This window comes from Sarcophilus harrisii, chromosome 1 (assembly GCF_902635505.1).
Source record: "Sarcophilus harrisii chromosome 1, mSarHar1.11, whole genome shotgun sequence".
In the NCBI taxonomy this organism is placed as follows: Eukaryota; Metazoa; Chordata; class Mammalia; order Dasyuromorphia; family Dasyuridae; genus Sarcophilus; species Sarcophilus harrisii.
In genome coordinates, this window is record NC_045426.1 from 503056525 (window position 1) to 503073913 (window position 17389).

At 33.2% G+C, this 17389-nt stretch overlaps 1 protein-coding gene across 8 annotated transcripts in view; it reads left to right on the forward strand.

Moving 5' to 3' along the window:
- The window catches only part of PTPRM (protein tyrosine phosphatase receptor type M), a 936902-nt gene that overhangs the window by 631068 nt on the left and 288445 nt on the right, over window positions 1-17389 (forward strand). For all 8 annotated transcript variants that reach the window (XM_031953603.1, XM_031953648.1, XM_031953697.1 and 5 more), the window contains one exon: window positions 3154-3286. In XM_031953603.1, coding sequence (XP_031809463.1) covers window positions 3154-3286 — 133 coding nt within the window. The remainder of the gene's footprint in view (window positions 1-3153; window positions 3287-17389) is intronic.

Genomic DNA, 17389 nt, shown 5'->3' on the forward strand with positions numbered 1-17389 from the left:
AAAAATCATTAAAAATTTCAATGGTGACTTATAAAATTCATTTGGAGAATCAGAAGTCTAATACCACCAATAAAACAGAATGACAGGCCACGGAATAGCATTTAATTAGATCAAAAACAATCTTAGTTTAAGAGGATATATATTAAGGGATTATAAAATTCCAGAACTGAAGGTACCATAATGACAGCCTAACCTCTTGCCCCCAGATTAATCTAATCAACTATGAAATTAAATCAGCCATCCTAGGGATAGACTGTCCTGGTTAGTGTGTGAGTGAATGAAAATTCACCTACACTATATAGATCCATCTCCAGACCTTACTTTACATCCCATTCAGCCATTTGCCAAGAATATAGGATCTGTGTAGGTAGCTTTTTTACCTGTCCTTCTGCCATATGTATAACACCTTTCTCTTCTCACTCTGGGAACAGTGATCAAACCAAATATTACTGTAAATGCTATAATAATTACTCTTTCTGTGCCTCTACTCAAGAGTATCTGTCACTTTGTACATCAAAACTCCTTCCCCAGGTCAAAAGCTCCCTTAGATGTCTGCTTCTTGAGAAAAGTGGCTTTCAAATTTTTGTATTTATAATCCTGAATGCATAGCACATAGCCAGTACTTTAAAAAAGGTTATTTCATTCATTCATTCTAATTGTCCTTTTTTTGTATGGCATTTATCTTATCAACATGATTTGTAAAAATGTGATCACATAAAATATGTGAACTGATCAAAAGAGAGTAGAGCAAGACTCACTTTATTGTTCAAGACTACTATTACTCCTTTTTTTTTTTTCTAAACGACTTATATCTATATCTAAATACTTTGGCTTATATTGAGTTGGTAGTCCACTGAAATCCTTGAATTTTTTTCAAATGAGTTGCTATATACCAACAGGCGCCCTTGATTTCTACTAAATAAGTTGATTCCTTAAACTCAGATTTTATATTTATCCCAAATAAATTTCATCTTATTTGCTTCCACTTAATATTCTAGATCATACAGATTTTTGTTGTCATCTTATTTATTAGCTATCCTTTCCAGATTTGTGTTGTCAGAAAATTTAATAACTGTTCTCTATGTCTTTATACAAATAATTTTTTAAAAATATTAAATAACACAGGGACAAGCACAAATTCCCCGTGTGATTAACTAAAGATCAGCTTCCAAGTTTTTGGATGAGAAAAAAATAAAGAATATTAGAAATACTATTTTAAGACTGAAACACTTCATTCTTGATATTCACAACACTTTTCTTTTAAAATAATTTATTCTGTGTCTATCATCTATTTAGGCTAAAGTATGGTGTAGTGAAAAAAAATGCTGGGTTTGGAATCAGGTTCTGAGTTCTGGTATTTCTTCTGCTGCTTATTATCTATATGAATTTTGGCAAATCACTTAACTTTCCTTCATCTGTTTTCCCAGTTTTCTGAAGGATTTCAGCTGAATCAATTCTGAACCCTCTTGTATCTTTTAATATTAACTTATATCATTTTTCACATTTTAAAAAATTACCATGTTTTAATAACATTATTCAAGAACTGGAAAATTTGATCCATTTTACAATCGAGGTAGAGAAAACCATTACTATGTAGTTAGTTGTTTTCGGAAATTATGTATATCAGATCCTATTTGGGCTAAAATCATAATGAAAAAAATGTCTTTATCCATTCATTTTAATATTCACTTAGATTTATACTTATAAAAATCTGAGTTTTATAGATATTTAAACAACTATAAAAGAAGAAAATTTAATTTTTTTCATTTTACTTAGATATATATGCATTTAGCATACAAGTTAGAACTTAATGAGAACAACAATCAAAGCAAATAGTGGCTCAATCAGCAAATAAAATACCCACAGTTTAACCACGTGAATGTGATTTCAGTAATGATGACTTTCCATAAAAAATGGAGAATGCCTTTTTTTGAAATCCAATACATGCCTGCTGAAATTACTGTTTTATACAATTTGCATATATATTTCAAGAAAAGAATAGATGAAAAGTTATCCTATGGCTTGCACTATTTCTAGGTGATTACAAGAACTAAATGTGGAGAAAATAAGAATGTAGAGGAATCTGAGTATAAAAGAAAGAAAAAGACTGGTACTCACATAAAATCTTAACTTTACAAAATAAATAAATAGATAATAAAGGGGGGAAAGCATACTGTGAGAAAATTTAGAAATAAATCCTTCTTTCTTGATCCATCTGTCTACCTTGTAAAGGTAATATGGTGCCTCAGATGATGAATGCTGTCACATTTTGATTAAAAAAGTAAAAATCCTCAAAAGGGGGAGGAAGGAGATTCAGTTTAGTGAATTGAACATTGCATCCCTAACATTTTTCATCCTGAACTCATTTAGTGGAGGAAATGGATATTTCATCAGACATGGATTTGACGTTCCATCACATTATGCGGTAAACAGTACAAACGATGTTATATAGGAATAGGGAAGCTGGAAAAGCTAAGACAGTAGCTGCTGTAAGGCACTGGTTATCTCATTTAAACAGATATTAAATGTGGGTGCCAGTAATGTGATCATCAGCTGCTTCCCACTTTGTGAATAAATTGCTTAGAAGAAGTCTTTTGCCTACCAGATGTGACCTAGATTTAGATTTCCAAAGGCAGGGGGGAAAAGTCTATTGTGTTAAAAAACAATTGCTGGTAAAATGTGTGGTAAATGAGCTTATCTCACTTTTCCAGGTGTTTGAGCTAATATGTTCTGGAATTACTGCTTCATTTATGAAAAATAATTGAGGAAAATGTTCCAGCAAATCAAATTTGGATAAAGGCTTAGGATAGCTATTGTGTTGTAGCAAGTTTTTAAAAGGCAGGACAAGCAGGAAGCCAACAGAGATAATAAAAATATAGAAAAGTGTGTTTGAGAAGAGTCTTTTATAAAAGGGTCAAGCGTGGGTTTGCTATCCAACTTATATTATGGTTTAGAAAAATATTGAAGAACAGTAAGGATAATTATACTCTTTTCAGTGCATATGAAAGCTGTTTAAAAAACTCAAAGCTATGCTGTCTGCTGGCTCTGATAAGTTTTATTCCTATGCTAAATTCAGCAAAATAATTTTTAAAAAGTAACATCTTTATTCTCACTCTATGTCTCCTATGCTTTTTCATTTTGTTGAATCTTTAGGAGCTGCCACTCCAAAACCAGACCCAGAGCCAGAAAAACAAACCGACCACACGGTTAAGATTGCTGGAGTCATTGCGGGCATCTTGCTGTTTGTTATTATATTTCTGGGGGTTGTACTGGTAATGAAGAAAAGGTGAGCTTCAAACAAATACTAATTATATGTTTAGTTGTCTGTTATTTTTCCCCAAGAAATCTGAATATTGTTAAAAATATTCAGATAGCAGATTGGTGTTTGATACGAACTAAGAAAATGTTTTGAGAAGTTTGGGTTTTTGGTTGTTGTTGGGGGGTTTTGTCCCATAAGACTGTGATTTTGATATTCATTATCCTGGGGGATTTTTGTGAATATTTAAGAATATATGATAAAAGAAATCCTAAGGAAAAATGTTCTGATTTTGTATAGATTATCCATGCCTTCTCATACCCAAATAACACAAGAATTATCTCTCCTATGGAAATCATGCATTATTTCATCAAGTGGCTCCACTGAGAATAGCAGAGGTCTTAAAGAAACTGAATCAAGTAGTAGCTATGATTGTTGTTTAGTTGATTCATCCATCTAATAAAGATTTGTTGACTTGCCTCCTTATATAACATCATGTTTGGGAGGTGGAAAAAATAAAGAGAATAGAAGACATGCATTGCTGTTGATATCACGGCTTTTTAAAGGAATAAGACATACAAGAAACATGTTTCCTTGAAGAAAAATAGGCTTAGATTAATAGAGAACAGAAAGACCATAATACTGACAATTTTAAATATGGGTTAAATATGGACAATGATATGGCAACTGATCTGGCAGGAGGAAAGAGGCAAGGGACAGTGGGAATGCAGATATTGATAATAATAAAGAATTGATATTGAATAGTGTTCCTTAGCACATCACCCAATCCAATAGAGAGAATAAAGATATTTTTGTGTCTCAGTAAATCTGTGAAAAAAGATCAACTATAGATAACAGAAAGTTACAGTTTAAATTTCTCTAAATTGGGACATAAATAAGAAATAATAGTTCCCCCCCCCCTCTTTTTTTAAACTTACCTTTAAAATAGTGATGGAAAAGGAATGGTTAGCATCTTAAAAGAAGCCAAGCAATTAAAAATTATCTTAACCTTGAACTTCTATTTTTACTTAGAATTCCACTTGACAGTATTATGATTTCATTGATATGAACATTGTCTGAACCCATAGAGAGCAATTTCATGACTTATTCTTGCTGGGGAAGAAAACTGTCACTTGAGAGCCAAACTTCTGGTGATAAGCCTTACAGAATTTACCTAAGCTGGTCCTCTGACAGGGGATGTGTAGTTAGCTGCTTCCTGTGCCTGTTTTAAGATGCTATCTATATTTTAAAGTAATTTATTCAAAAGAATGAAGTATTGTGGAGCTCGCTGCTAATGATGTGAGAAGATACTAAGTTCATTAAAAAGCTGTACATATTTTGACAATCAAAATTCATGGAAGTTATCCAGAGAATTTCACTGTAACAGTTATAAGATTTCAGAATGGGAATTAGTAGATTGTAGACAGAAATGGAAATAATTCTCACCGCATCCAACCATCCAACAAAATATCCCTTTCTGTTTGGAATGTGTAATTTAATTGATAAGGCAGAAATACATGAAAAAAGACTTAAACATATTTTAATGTCTTTATTTTAACTTGTTTCTTGGTAATGCTTCAGTATGCATAATGTGGTTAGTGGTAAATCAGGCCATGTTAATAAGAGATTCCTTTTTTGTTTTCCCTACAAGATTTTGGTTCACTAGGCCCACACCATGGTCTGCAAGGTTGTTCTTATTGTGTCTTGGCTTTGAACAACATTTGTGTTTTCCCATTCTAAGAAAATATATTGTCCTATTTTTCTGCCCCCACTTCTTCCTGCAAATACTTTACCTAATTACCTGCCTTTGGGTTAGTATTGCACTCTAAGTCATGGAATGGTTATTTCACCAAGAGATCAGGCTTTTCTTTAGAAACTATGGGGACCATCCTGTTATACTTAATCAAGGAAAGGAGAAGCAAGGATAGTGCAAAAAAGTTTAGAAAATCACTCTAAAAGTTTAGAAAAGTCAAGAAGTGTTTCTCAAGGGGCATGAATCATCAAAACAATTGTATTAACCATCTATTTCAAATCACAAGATAAGTTACTGTTTTGTTTTGCTTTGTTTTCCCCCTTTGACATATTTGACTTTAAATTTTTCTTTTTGTACTTTGCTATTTTGCGATATTGTTTAAACTTAAACCTGAATTGCTTCTACAAAAGAGTAAAATACATTCTTTAGCTAGGCCCTCTGGAAAAATCAAACAGCAATCCATAAATGCCATGCTTTTCTTCTCCTATACCTTTTCATTGACTGTCTTTTTTCCCCTTATTTCTTCTTTTGTTGTTATTCTTTTCCTCAATTTTATGCTTTCCCCCTTCCTTTTATTGTCTTTTATAAACCTCTTAAGCTCCATTCTTTTATCTACTTTCTTACTTCTCCCTCTTTTTTTGTTGTTTTGTTTTTTTATTAGTTCCTTCTTCACAGCATTGTTGTAGAAAATTTGGTTCCTGAGGCCTTTCTGCCTTTTTTTTTTTAAACCATTCCTCATCTTTCCTTCTTTGTTTCCCTCAAATATTCTCTCCTCACTTGTCCCTCCAACTCAGTTTTATATACATATGATAGTTTAACAGAATACAGAGGCAAAGGAAATATATTTACTATTCTATTTATACATACATACATATATATATATATATATTTTTTTTTTGAGAGAGAGAGAGAGAAAGAGAGACAGAAACAGAGACAGAGAGACAGAGACACTAAAAAAAAAAAGATTCTTGTGAAATGCATCACTTTTAAGGATTTTTATGTGTTGGTATAAAGAATAGACATAAACCACTAATCCAGTTGCCCTTGTGACCTAAGCTAAATGTTAAACAGACCTCCAGGGGAAAATTGTGGGGCAGATTAATTCATTATTCTACATGGGTCTGTCTCATGGGTGGTCACTTAGGTTATGTTATAAATAATACATTTGTAAAGAATTGCCTAAGGTAACATCTGGCCTTGGTATAATTTCAAAATAAATACCAATAACTTGTATCAGTTTCTTATGATTATCTACACATAATCATTTTAATATCATATAAATCATATGCCACAAAATTTTATTTGCTTCTGATACATCTGAATCTTGAACTATGATATCCAGGAGACAAACTCCCCAGTTCAGTATATTATATAAATATCTATTTTTTTGGAACTCATCAATCAAATGATATATATTCTTTTCATTATAAGCTTAATAGTCATCAACAAAAACAAGCAATCAAATAAACATGCAAAAAAGAGATAAAATTTTATCTAAATTTGCCAGTTTTTTGTAGGGAAGAATTATACAATTAATAAGCAAGAAACAATCCCAAAATTTTTTTATTCTAGTTTCCCCTTCTAGTGTCTCCATTTTTAACCATATTTTCATTCTTTAATTCCTTCTTTTCTTTTTTCTTTTCTTCTTTTACATATTTGTGATTAGGGTATATAATTTTATTTCTGTTGATTTTACTCCGTTTTATTTCACATATATTTTTATAAATGTTTTTGTATGCTTCATCTATGTCATTTTTATGGTACTATAATATCCCAATTATACCAATATACCATAATTTGTTATTGTTAGGGATATAAGGTGTTTCTAATTTTTGGATTTTACAAGTAGAATAACTGTCAATATTTTTATATGGATAAACCCTTTTCTGTTTGGGGGATAAAGTCCTAGCAAAAAAAATCCTGGGTCAAAAACAATGTTTATTTTTGTTATTGTTATTTTGTTTTTATTTTTTACTCTGGAAGCAAGGGAGAAAGGGAGGAAGCAATCAAAGCTATACTCATTTTTTGTTTGTTTGTTTTTACTTTTACTTGGATTATATACTACCATATGAAGGAGTAGGGAAGAAGAAAGGAAGGAAAGAATAGTTATTAATCACATACTGGGTGCAAAGTACTGTGCTCTGCAAAATGCCTGCACTAGTTTGCAGTCTTACCTATAGATATATGTCCTATTTTCCCATACTTTTGTCAACATTGAATGTTGTCATTTAGGAGTTATTTTGGCTATTTCGCTAGCTATGGTGAGCTACTTCAAGCTTGTCTTGATTAGCATTTCTCTGACCATCTTTTCAGGAGATTATTATCACTTTCTCTTTCATTTTTTGTTAATCATTCATGTCCTTTGACTACTGGTCCATTGCAGACTGTGTAGATAGGCATAAATATGGAGTATTCTAGGTATTCATCACATCCTTATAGATTCAGGATGTCAAAACGTGCATTTATTTTAAATAATAATTTAAAACCAGATGAATGGAAAATAACATTAAGCATGAAAATGTTGTTTGAAAATTTGTTGATATTTAATTAGAAACAACATGGTGGAATAGGGAAAAAACTAGAAGACAGTCTGATCTTCACTAAGTAGCTCTGTGACTTTTGGAGACACTGAACTTCCATCTTGCCTTTCATTTCCTTATCTATAAAATTATGGGAAAAAAAGAAGAGGTGTGAATGATCTCTAAGATTAGATATGTTCCAGTTCAACACTTGTTTTCTATGACATAACAACAGCTAGTAGAGCTACCATGTCTTTTAATCTCTGGAAATAGAACAGATGCCTGTACTTTATTATTTAAGTAAAGAATCTTTTTTGTTCAGTATGTACACCTATTAATGATGTTGAGTGCTACAATAAGTACATTTCTACTATACCAATTACTCATATAAATATTCTTAATGCTTACACACAAATAATGTTAAATCAGTGGGGAAAACTTGATTTTAAGAGGAAACTAACATTCTCCCTTTCATCACTGTTAGTTCTTTTCCATGCTCTAGGTTGTACATCCAACCTGTGATAGCCTATTAAAGATACACACCATTGATCACAAATACTATATTATAGATAGAATGGATGATTATTTTATTTAATGCAGACCTGCCTAAAAAGGCACACTTCCCCCAATATAATAAAATAAATAAATATTTTTCTTACTGGCAAAGAGCCATTATGAATATAATTATATTTGTTAGTTAAAGACTTACTTTATGTCTAGTGAAGAATCATGATTTAAGGTCTCCCTTACAGTTTTATTATGAATCAGCATTCATTATTAACATAAGCAATATTCTGTGTCTTTTAGAGAATTGTCATTCTATAAAAATTCTAACTGAATTCTGTTGGAAAAAACTAAAACCTGTGCAACCCATATATCATTATATAATTTAGACCCATTATTACATATTTGGAGGCAATAATAAAATATAGAAAATTTAAATTGAATAAATAATACCAATTTTATGATCTCAATTGATAAATTTCCTAATGATCTTATCCTATTTGTTGATATTAAACTAATTTAATATAAACTTAAATACAGTATTATATTCTTACATACAGTATATACAATATAGTTATATACAGTATTATTATCCTTAACAGGTTCTGATTGTCTAATGTCTATAATTAATTTTTATTTTTTGTTTAAATTTTATTTATTCTATAAGTAATTTGCCTACTTAGATTTCTTTCCAACATTAGTTACTTTTCTCGTGAGATACATATGAGACAAACATTAAGTGTATGTGTCAAATAAAAACAGATGAAAAATAGCTTGGCTCGGTTTTAATATTAAGCCATATAGTCTTAGATTCCTGAAATTTATGTCCAATATTGTGTGCCTAAGATGTTTAGTTTTTTTCATATTTATTTCAAATGTAATTAAATGTATTTATACAAATGAAAGTACCTCAGTTTTCATACAGAACAATTTATCTCAATAACACATTTGACAGAATATATTATATAAACACCAGTGTTCATATGCTGATTAATTATATTTATTGTTTTAAAAATCATTCTATGTCTTTTTAGAAATCTGAGAACATTTGTACTAATTACAATAATGTTCTTGTCTCTAATAGCAGTAAACAGATAGTTCTAAAACTTGAGGTTTTAAAGGAAAAAACATAAAAGAGCAATTTTAAAAGTGTGTGGGGGGGGAGGGAATATGATAGCTTCTCTACTAATGCACAATCATGCATACAAATGCAATGGGGTATAATATAGGTAAATGAAACAACTTTAATCCTAGCACTCTATAGTCCCAGATGCTCTTTTTAAACATATTTTAGGAGGAATGCATTCTTAAATTCAGCAAATGGAATTAAATATTAAATATTATCTAGTGTTTAGACAATACTGTTAGCACCAGGAAAATGGCCATGAAAAATGGAAAATATTTCTAAAGGCATCTTGAAACAAAGAAGATAAGAGAGAAAATTTGATGAAAGCCGGGTTTTCAAAGAGATGTCAGCAGCATGTAGCTAGAGGCAACTTGGCATTAACTATAGCCCTTTGCAAGGTCTGTTTATATATAGGGTATGGAACTTTTCCTTCCATCTACAGAGAAAGGTATATCTTGTGAGAAAATTCCTTGGGTCAGTCTGTGTACAAAATTTTAATCATTGTTTTATTGCAAATTATTTTTCTCTGAGACCAGGCAGAAAGAGAGTTACAAGGAGAGTCTTTTGAATTTGGATCAATGATTAGGATGTATTCACTTAATATGCAGCAGCATATACAAAGCTTGGAAGCATCTGTAAAGATTTATTCCCTTGATTTTATTCACTTCATTTCATTTCAACAAACAATGATTAAGTACCTATTATACAAGACTCTGCCTCTGAGAACAGCATAAGAACGCAAAGATTGATAGATATACTGAAGACACAGATCTCAAAGAGTTTACCATGGAATAAGCATAGTAAACAAATAACTATGATACAAAGAACAACCAAGATAAGTTCAAAAGAGAGATTTAGGCAAATTATCTTGATATTTGAGGAGAGAAATCTTAGGGAGGATCTGACAGAAAAGATAAGAAACTTTAGTAAGTCAAAGTTGTAGTGAGAAGGAACAAAGTCATGGAAATAGAAGACTATTATAAAAGTGACAGAATAATCTAATGAAGCTGGAACATATATTTAGAATTCAATTAGACTGTTGATAATTAAACCTCCCCTTGTTGAATTTCTTGAGTATTTGCTTTCTCTCAAAGTTGCCTTCATTTCTACCACCAAGAACCCTATTAGTGAGAGCCAGAGCCAGAGCCAGAATAGAATTCACTCTTAGTCGTTTCTTCACCTTTAAAAATGAAGGCAAATCCAAGAAGTATATATTTTGTGTGTCCTTCCCTTGATCTTTACCTTAATACTACCATAGTTATCTTTTGGTTCCTGGATTTCCTGATGTAAATATGCCTGTTTAATATCCACTGTTCACTAAATCCCCCATTTCTTTTGAATAAGGAATATGTGGCCAGTATCATTCTCTAGTTATGGGTTTCATACCACAAAATTTCACTGATATTAAGGAGATCAGATTTGCCTTCTTTCATGAAGATGCCTGTTTCAGTTTTTTTTTTTTAATTGCCTAAACTGTGTTTAAGCTGGAGGGTAGCTTTAACAGGTTACCTCCATTGAAGAGATCTTCATTTCTTGGGTGGTACAATTGTAATAAAGCTGGAGGAGAGTTTAAAATCATCTACTTAGTTGAAATCTGAACCAGTCTTATCCTGAACCATATGGTGACGTACTTAAAACAGAATGTATGCATAAATATATGTATTCAAATATGTCATTAATCCATCAACCAATTATCCCTCAACTGTCAACTAAAAACTGTTTCTGTTGCTACCTCTGTTATGAGTTTACTAGCTTTCTTTTTTTATTTTAGTAACTACTTACATTAAGAGTTCCCTAAAAAAAGTGCTCAATGATTAGCCTTGGGAGCAAAACAGTATGCCAAAGTACCTATTTATCACTTTCCCAAACTCTACAAAACACTTTTATCTGCTAACAACCCCTAAGGAAGACAGAAACCATCCATTAAATCAGCAGACCATTACTTCTCAGAAGTGTCAACATGAGCTCAATTTGCCAGTTTAATGATACTTGAAGGTCATTAGCTATGTTACATACATACACACACAAGAAATATCTGTTAGGCTCATTATTCTTTGTTTATTTCTTTAATGACAGCAAGTAGAAAAGGGAAATAAAATCCACCAAAGGGAGGATTACTTATGAACACATTGAAATAATTCATTTCCAAGCCTTGCTAGTGATCTATAGACAATCTATTCTCCTCAAACACTTGCAGAATAGGGGGAGTTGAAAAGTTAATGGGCAATGAGGTGGCTGATGAAATGTCACTTTTAATTAATAATTGATGCATAAATTACATATAGTTTTCCTTCTATTTGGTAGACAATAAATTTAAGTGATTAAGACCTGATATATCTGAATCATTTTCTTGCTTTTTCAATTGGTTGTCATTTGTTATATTATGCTCAGGTCTCATTTCTTTGCAAATTTCAGCAATATCTGACTTAACTTTTTATTTCATCTCTGCCACCCTTGCCTAAATATTTCAATTGTCATGACAACACAGGTAGTTCTCATACCCATATATTAGTAATCACTTTTTTCTTTCCTCTACTGGGACATGCTTCTCACCATCTTTTATAAACACGAAGCTAAAACAAAAAGTTAAAACATTTGATAAACCTGTTCTATGAAAAATTCTGGGGACAGTGATTTGGAAACATAACAATGTTGTCAGTTTCATGAAAAACCTGCTTCATGATGCTATTATCTGTTTGCATTTTCAAATGTACTACTTTGAGTTCATAAATATATTGGAAATACTATTTGATTAATTTTGTTCTTTTTCTTAAAACAGAAATCAATGGACAATAAATAATTTAAATAATATGTTTCTCTTATCTGTGAGCAGTGAAAGAGATTTGATTATATGTCAAAACAAGTATTTGTATGTTCATATATTTCTATACATATGCTGTGCTCCTATTAGTCATCTAAAATCCAAAGTGCTAACATAAAAAAGTAAGGTTACAATAGTAAACAGAAAATAAAAGAACAAATGAATGAATGAAAAAAATCGGATCAGATGTTTTAGCCCTTGAGCTTTCTTTGGTAATATTTATATTGGGCATAAGCCAATGTTTCCCCTCCTTCAGTTTAATGAGTCATGAAATCTCATCATTTTAAAGTTGTGCTCAATTCCCCTCCTTGAGGCAAAAGGAACATTAGGAACTTTTTTTATATCTATAGTAAGAAAGTCAAGTTTCTTACACATGGTAGTAAGGAATGAGTAACATCAGACAGCTAGGTAGCATATTGCGAGACTTCTTAAACTGTGGGATGTGACTCCACATGGGGTTGTATAACTGAATGTGGGGGTTATCAAAATTGTATTGCATAATTATACCTAGAACAGGTGCCTTTAATTGATCAGTGGTAGAGAGCTAGCTTCTGGGTAAACCTTAAACATTATATATTTGTTGATTATTTTCATGGGCCAGCTTATTTTCTCTTTTTTTTATTTAATAGCCTTTTATTTACAGGTTATATGCATGGGTAACTTTACAGCATTAACAACTGCCAAACCTCTTGTTCCAATTTTTCACCTCTTACCCCCTACCTTCTCCCCCAGATGGCAGGATGACCAGTAGATGTTAAATATATTAAAATATAAATTCAGCTTATTTTCTCCATCCTACTTTGCAAACCAAAGTTGGAAGATAACTCAGAAAGCATGTCAATGTATTTTTTGTGCAGTATCATGCTTAAGTATCTGTGGTAATGAGGAAGGAACCAGAGCAGCCCATCCCATTTTCCATTAACTCTGAGTATTCATATTGCAGTCAGTCTCTTCCTTGGTATTGAGCTGAAATTACCTTCCTTTAATTGCCACTCATTAGCTCTAGTTCTGCCTTCTGGGAACTCTGAGAATTAGTCTAATCTTTCTTCTGCTTGATAGCCCTTCAAATACTTGAAGACTGTGGGCAGCATGATCTTGCAAAATCATCACGAGGCTCATTATTCTCAGTTCTTTCACCTGTTACTCACATGACCATGAAAAGCTGGCTGGAGAGGTTGTGTCATCAGGGAAACGCAAGATATTTTTAAAAAGGAGAGGGAAAAGAATCTCATCTCCTCCAATAGATATTCCTTCTATCATCCTCATGCTTTCATTTATTTTCATGCTTTTTTTTTCTCTGTTGTCTACAAATATGGCCATGGCTCCATAATGAAAGAAAAAAAAAACTTTCCTCATTTGATCCTTCCATTTCTCTTCTGCTCTTTGTAGTTAAAATCTTCAAAAAGCACATCTAAAATAGGCACCTCCACTTTCTCTCTTCTCAATGTGTCCTTACAGCCTGCTTTCCAACCTTACTATAACACCAAGACTACTCTCGCCAAAATTACTAATCATCTTTTAGCTGCCAAAGCCAATGGTGGTTTCTCAATTCTCATTCCCTCTTTCTCCCCAGTACAAAACTTTGCAACCTTTGAGACTGTTAATCACTCTCTCCTTGACACTTTTCTCAGTGTTTTTGTGAAACCATTCTCTTCTTTTCTTCTTACCTATTAGATTACTTCTTCTTTATTCCCTTTTCTGGATTGTCTTCAAAATTGTGCCCTCTATCCTAGCTGTCTCTCAGGGTTCTCTTTTCCCTGATATTATTTTCTTGGTGGTCTCATTAGATCCTTTGACTTCCTATCTCTATGCTGATGATTATTCAATCAACCTATCCTGGATCTGTCTATCTCCAACTGCCTTTCAGATATTTCAAATTGAATATCCGGTAGACACCTTAAACAATGTGTTTAAAATAGAACTCATTCTCTTTCTCCCTAGAACACCTACCCAATCCACATCTTTCCTGTTACTATAAAGGAAAACTGGTTGTGTGCTTTCTAGCATCCCCAAGTTAGGGTACCAAAATATACCATCCAGACTAGTTCTCTGTACAATCTCAGAACCAGCCCGAGTCCTTGGTCTTAGTGAAGGAGTAATGAGGAGATACTCATGTGCATGGTCAAACATGGAGTCCATTTATTCCAAGTTCTCTCATCCTTATATACTCTAATACCGTTATATAACCAAAGCTACACTGCACATGCACTAACTATATACTGTCCACTCAGCACCACATAAACAACTTCTTATCGTATATAGTTTGTCACCTAGTATCACTCTGCTTCAAGGCCAAGAGCCCTTAGGAGAGATGGGGAGCTGAACCAGACACTGTCACCAGGTTCCCTCTGGGCTGAAGGGTCTTATACCTTACCCAGAGTTCCCCCACTATCTGTGGCCCTCTACATCTCTCCCTTTCTTTTGTTTTAATTGAAGCAGGTATTTAAATCCATTAGCATGGGAGGAATCACACAAGCAAGTAGTAACAAAACAAACAATATGAATAAACAAGATACTATAAAAGACTTCTATGAGTCCCAGAAGGAAGGTGTAGAAAATAATTATCAGTTCACCACCATACATGCACCTCCTTCAGCCGCCAAGATAATCCAAAGCCAATCTATTGTCCATCACTTCATGTGTCAGGGAATCCAATGATTCTTGCAAGTTGTGAAGTCCTGCATTAGTCTCGATAACAATTATTTTTGATGTTCATTAATCAGTTGCTATACACATAGAGTTAACTGCCATGCTTTTTCAATGGTGGGCACAATCAGAGATGGAACCACCCAGTGTTTCTTGGGTCTTCTCCTTTGTTTCAAGAGTCTTCTTTTTTTCTGTGTCTCTCTGATGGACAAAGTGGATACGGCTCATCGGCACCCATCTGATTCCTTCTCCATCTGTAGAGACACAAGCAAACCCTCTCCCAAAAGCAGTGAACTTATCATTCCTTCCATTATCACTTTCTGGGTCTCTCCACATCACTTGATGATTATCTAAAGATACTGGAGCAGCTCATACTGGACACTGCCCTTTGGTGGGTTATAAAACTTGTCTGCCAGAGCCAGTGCATCTTCATCAAATCAAAATATTAATAGCATAAAGAGTTAAGTTTAGAAGTTCTCTAAGGTAACTTGTAACTCCCCCTTTCTTTTGTTTTTGGGGGAGCTTCTTGATGTCTCTGTTCCTCTTCTCTACTATTGCCTGTCCTTCAGGACTAAAAGATATGCCCATGGTGTGTAAAACCGGATACTGTGCACACAAGTATGCAAAATGTTTAGAAGAATATGCAGGTCCGTTATTTATTTATTTATTTTGCTTTTTTTGCTTGTGGCACAGCCATAATTGCAAAAGCTTGTATAAGGAATTCAGTGACCACTTGGGCCATCTCTTTTGCTGCAAAAGTAAATCCTGAAAAGGTGTCTACTACAACATGGATAAAAGACAGACGACCAAAAGATTTGTAATGTGTCTCAAACCACGGGAGCTCTTCCCTGGAGGGAGCATAAGAGCGTGGAAAGGAAGCCAAGCTGTACAGACTTTTACTATGCTCCTAGCTTCCTCTTTTGTTATCCCTAATTGCAAACGTAAAGTTGGAGCAGCCTGATGATATTTAGAGTGAGATTCTTGGGCTGCCTGAAAAAGAGGAGTGTTAGTTAACATGGTGAGAAGTTGATCTGCCTTTGAGTTTCCTTTAAAAAACAGGACCTGGAAGTCCACTATGAGAGTGGACATGCAAAATATAAATCTTACCTGGATGTTTTCTCACTTGCTCTTGAAGTTCCTTAAAGAGCTGATATCTATATCTATATCTATAGATATAGATATAGATATACACACACACATACACACACACATATATACATATATGAAGCTACAAATTTATTTGTGCTGTGGCAATTCTTTGTACCACACCTACTGAATAGACTGAATCAGATATTATATTTATATCTCCTTGATAATAAGTAAGAGCTAGAATGATTACATACAATTCATTCTGCTAAGTGCACTGAAAGGAAGTTCTGACTACTCTTTTTATAGTTAAGTCATGAGAATATACAGCACAAATATTATGTTTGGATGCATCTGTAAAGATAGTTGGTCCTTTGAAAGGAACTTTAGAAACCTTTTTTTCAAGAATCCATCACCAATTATGTAATATACAGATTATCTTTAATGGAGACCCGTGTGTAAAATTTGGAGCCATGGCCAATAAAATTTGCCACTCTGGGGTGGTTTCACAGTATATATTAATTTGTGCATTGGTATAAAAGGTGTATATCTTGTCAGGTCTTATCCCAGATAATTGTACTGCTCACTTAATGGTTTTTAATAAAATTCTAGCCAATACTGGGTAAGGAGTAAGGCTTTGTTCTGGTTGTGCTGGGAGGGTTACCCACTTTCTCACACTGTGTCCTTGATGAAGGACTGCTGTGGGTGCCTCTTGTAGCAAAAATTGATATTTCCAAAGGTTTTTGAGTGACTCTTTCAACCACATTGGATAAAGCCAGTTCAACCTCTCTCAGAACCTCTTGGGCTTCTTTTGTAAACTGGCGTGGTGAATCTAAAGGAGTGTCTCCCCTTAAAATGTCATATAGTGATAAATATTTAAGCGTAAAACTGGACACATCCATTGGATATCTCCTATCAATTTCTAAAAGTCATTTAAGGTGTTCAATTTGTCTATTCTTAAAAAAAGTTTTTGTATTGTAAGTTCCTTGGGATATACTTCATATCCTAAATATTGAAAAGGAGTGTGCCTTTGAATTTTTTCTGTAGCTATATACAATTTATAGTTCCTTAGTGTTTCTATAGTCTTTTGTAGACATGCTTTTAACATTTATTCCTCATTTTCACATCCCAATATATCATCCATGTAATATAAAAATGTTACTTTTGGAAATGCTTTTCTTACTGGAGTAAGAGCAGCAGCAACATACATTTGAGATAGTAGAGCTATTTTTTCATTCCCTGTGGCAAAACTGTCCATTCAAATCTTTTATAAGTCTCAGCTAAATTAATGCTGGATGCTGAAAAGACAAATCTTTTCATATCCTCCTTATCTAGAGGGATAGAATAGAAACAATCCTTAATGTCTATAACCCAAAGAGGCCATTCTCTAGGCAGTTGAGTAGGAGAAGGAAGTCCAGGCTGAAGAGTTCCCATAGTTTCTATCTGTTCATTTACTTTTCTTAAATCAGTCAACATCCTCCATTTTCCAGATTTCTTTTTTTACAGCAAACACTGGGGAATTCCAAGGACTTAGAGAAAGTTGTAAGTGTCCTTGTTCAAGTTGCTCCTGTACTGTATCTAATAAGGCCTAAATTTTTCACTGGTTAAGAGCCACTCTTTCACCCACACTGATGTATCAATTTTCCATTTTATGAGGATAAATATAAGGGCTGGCAGG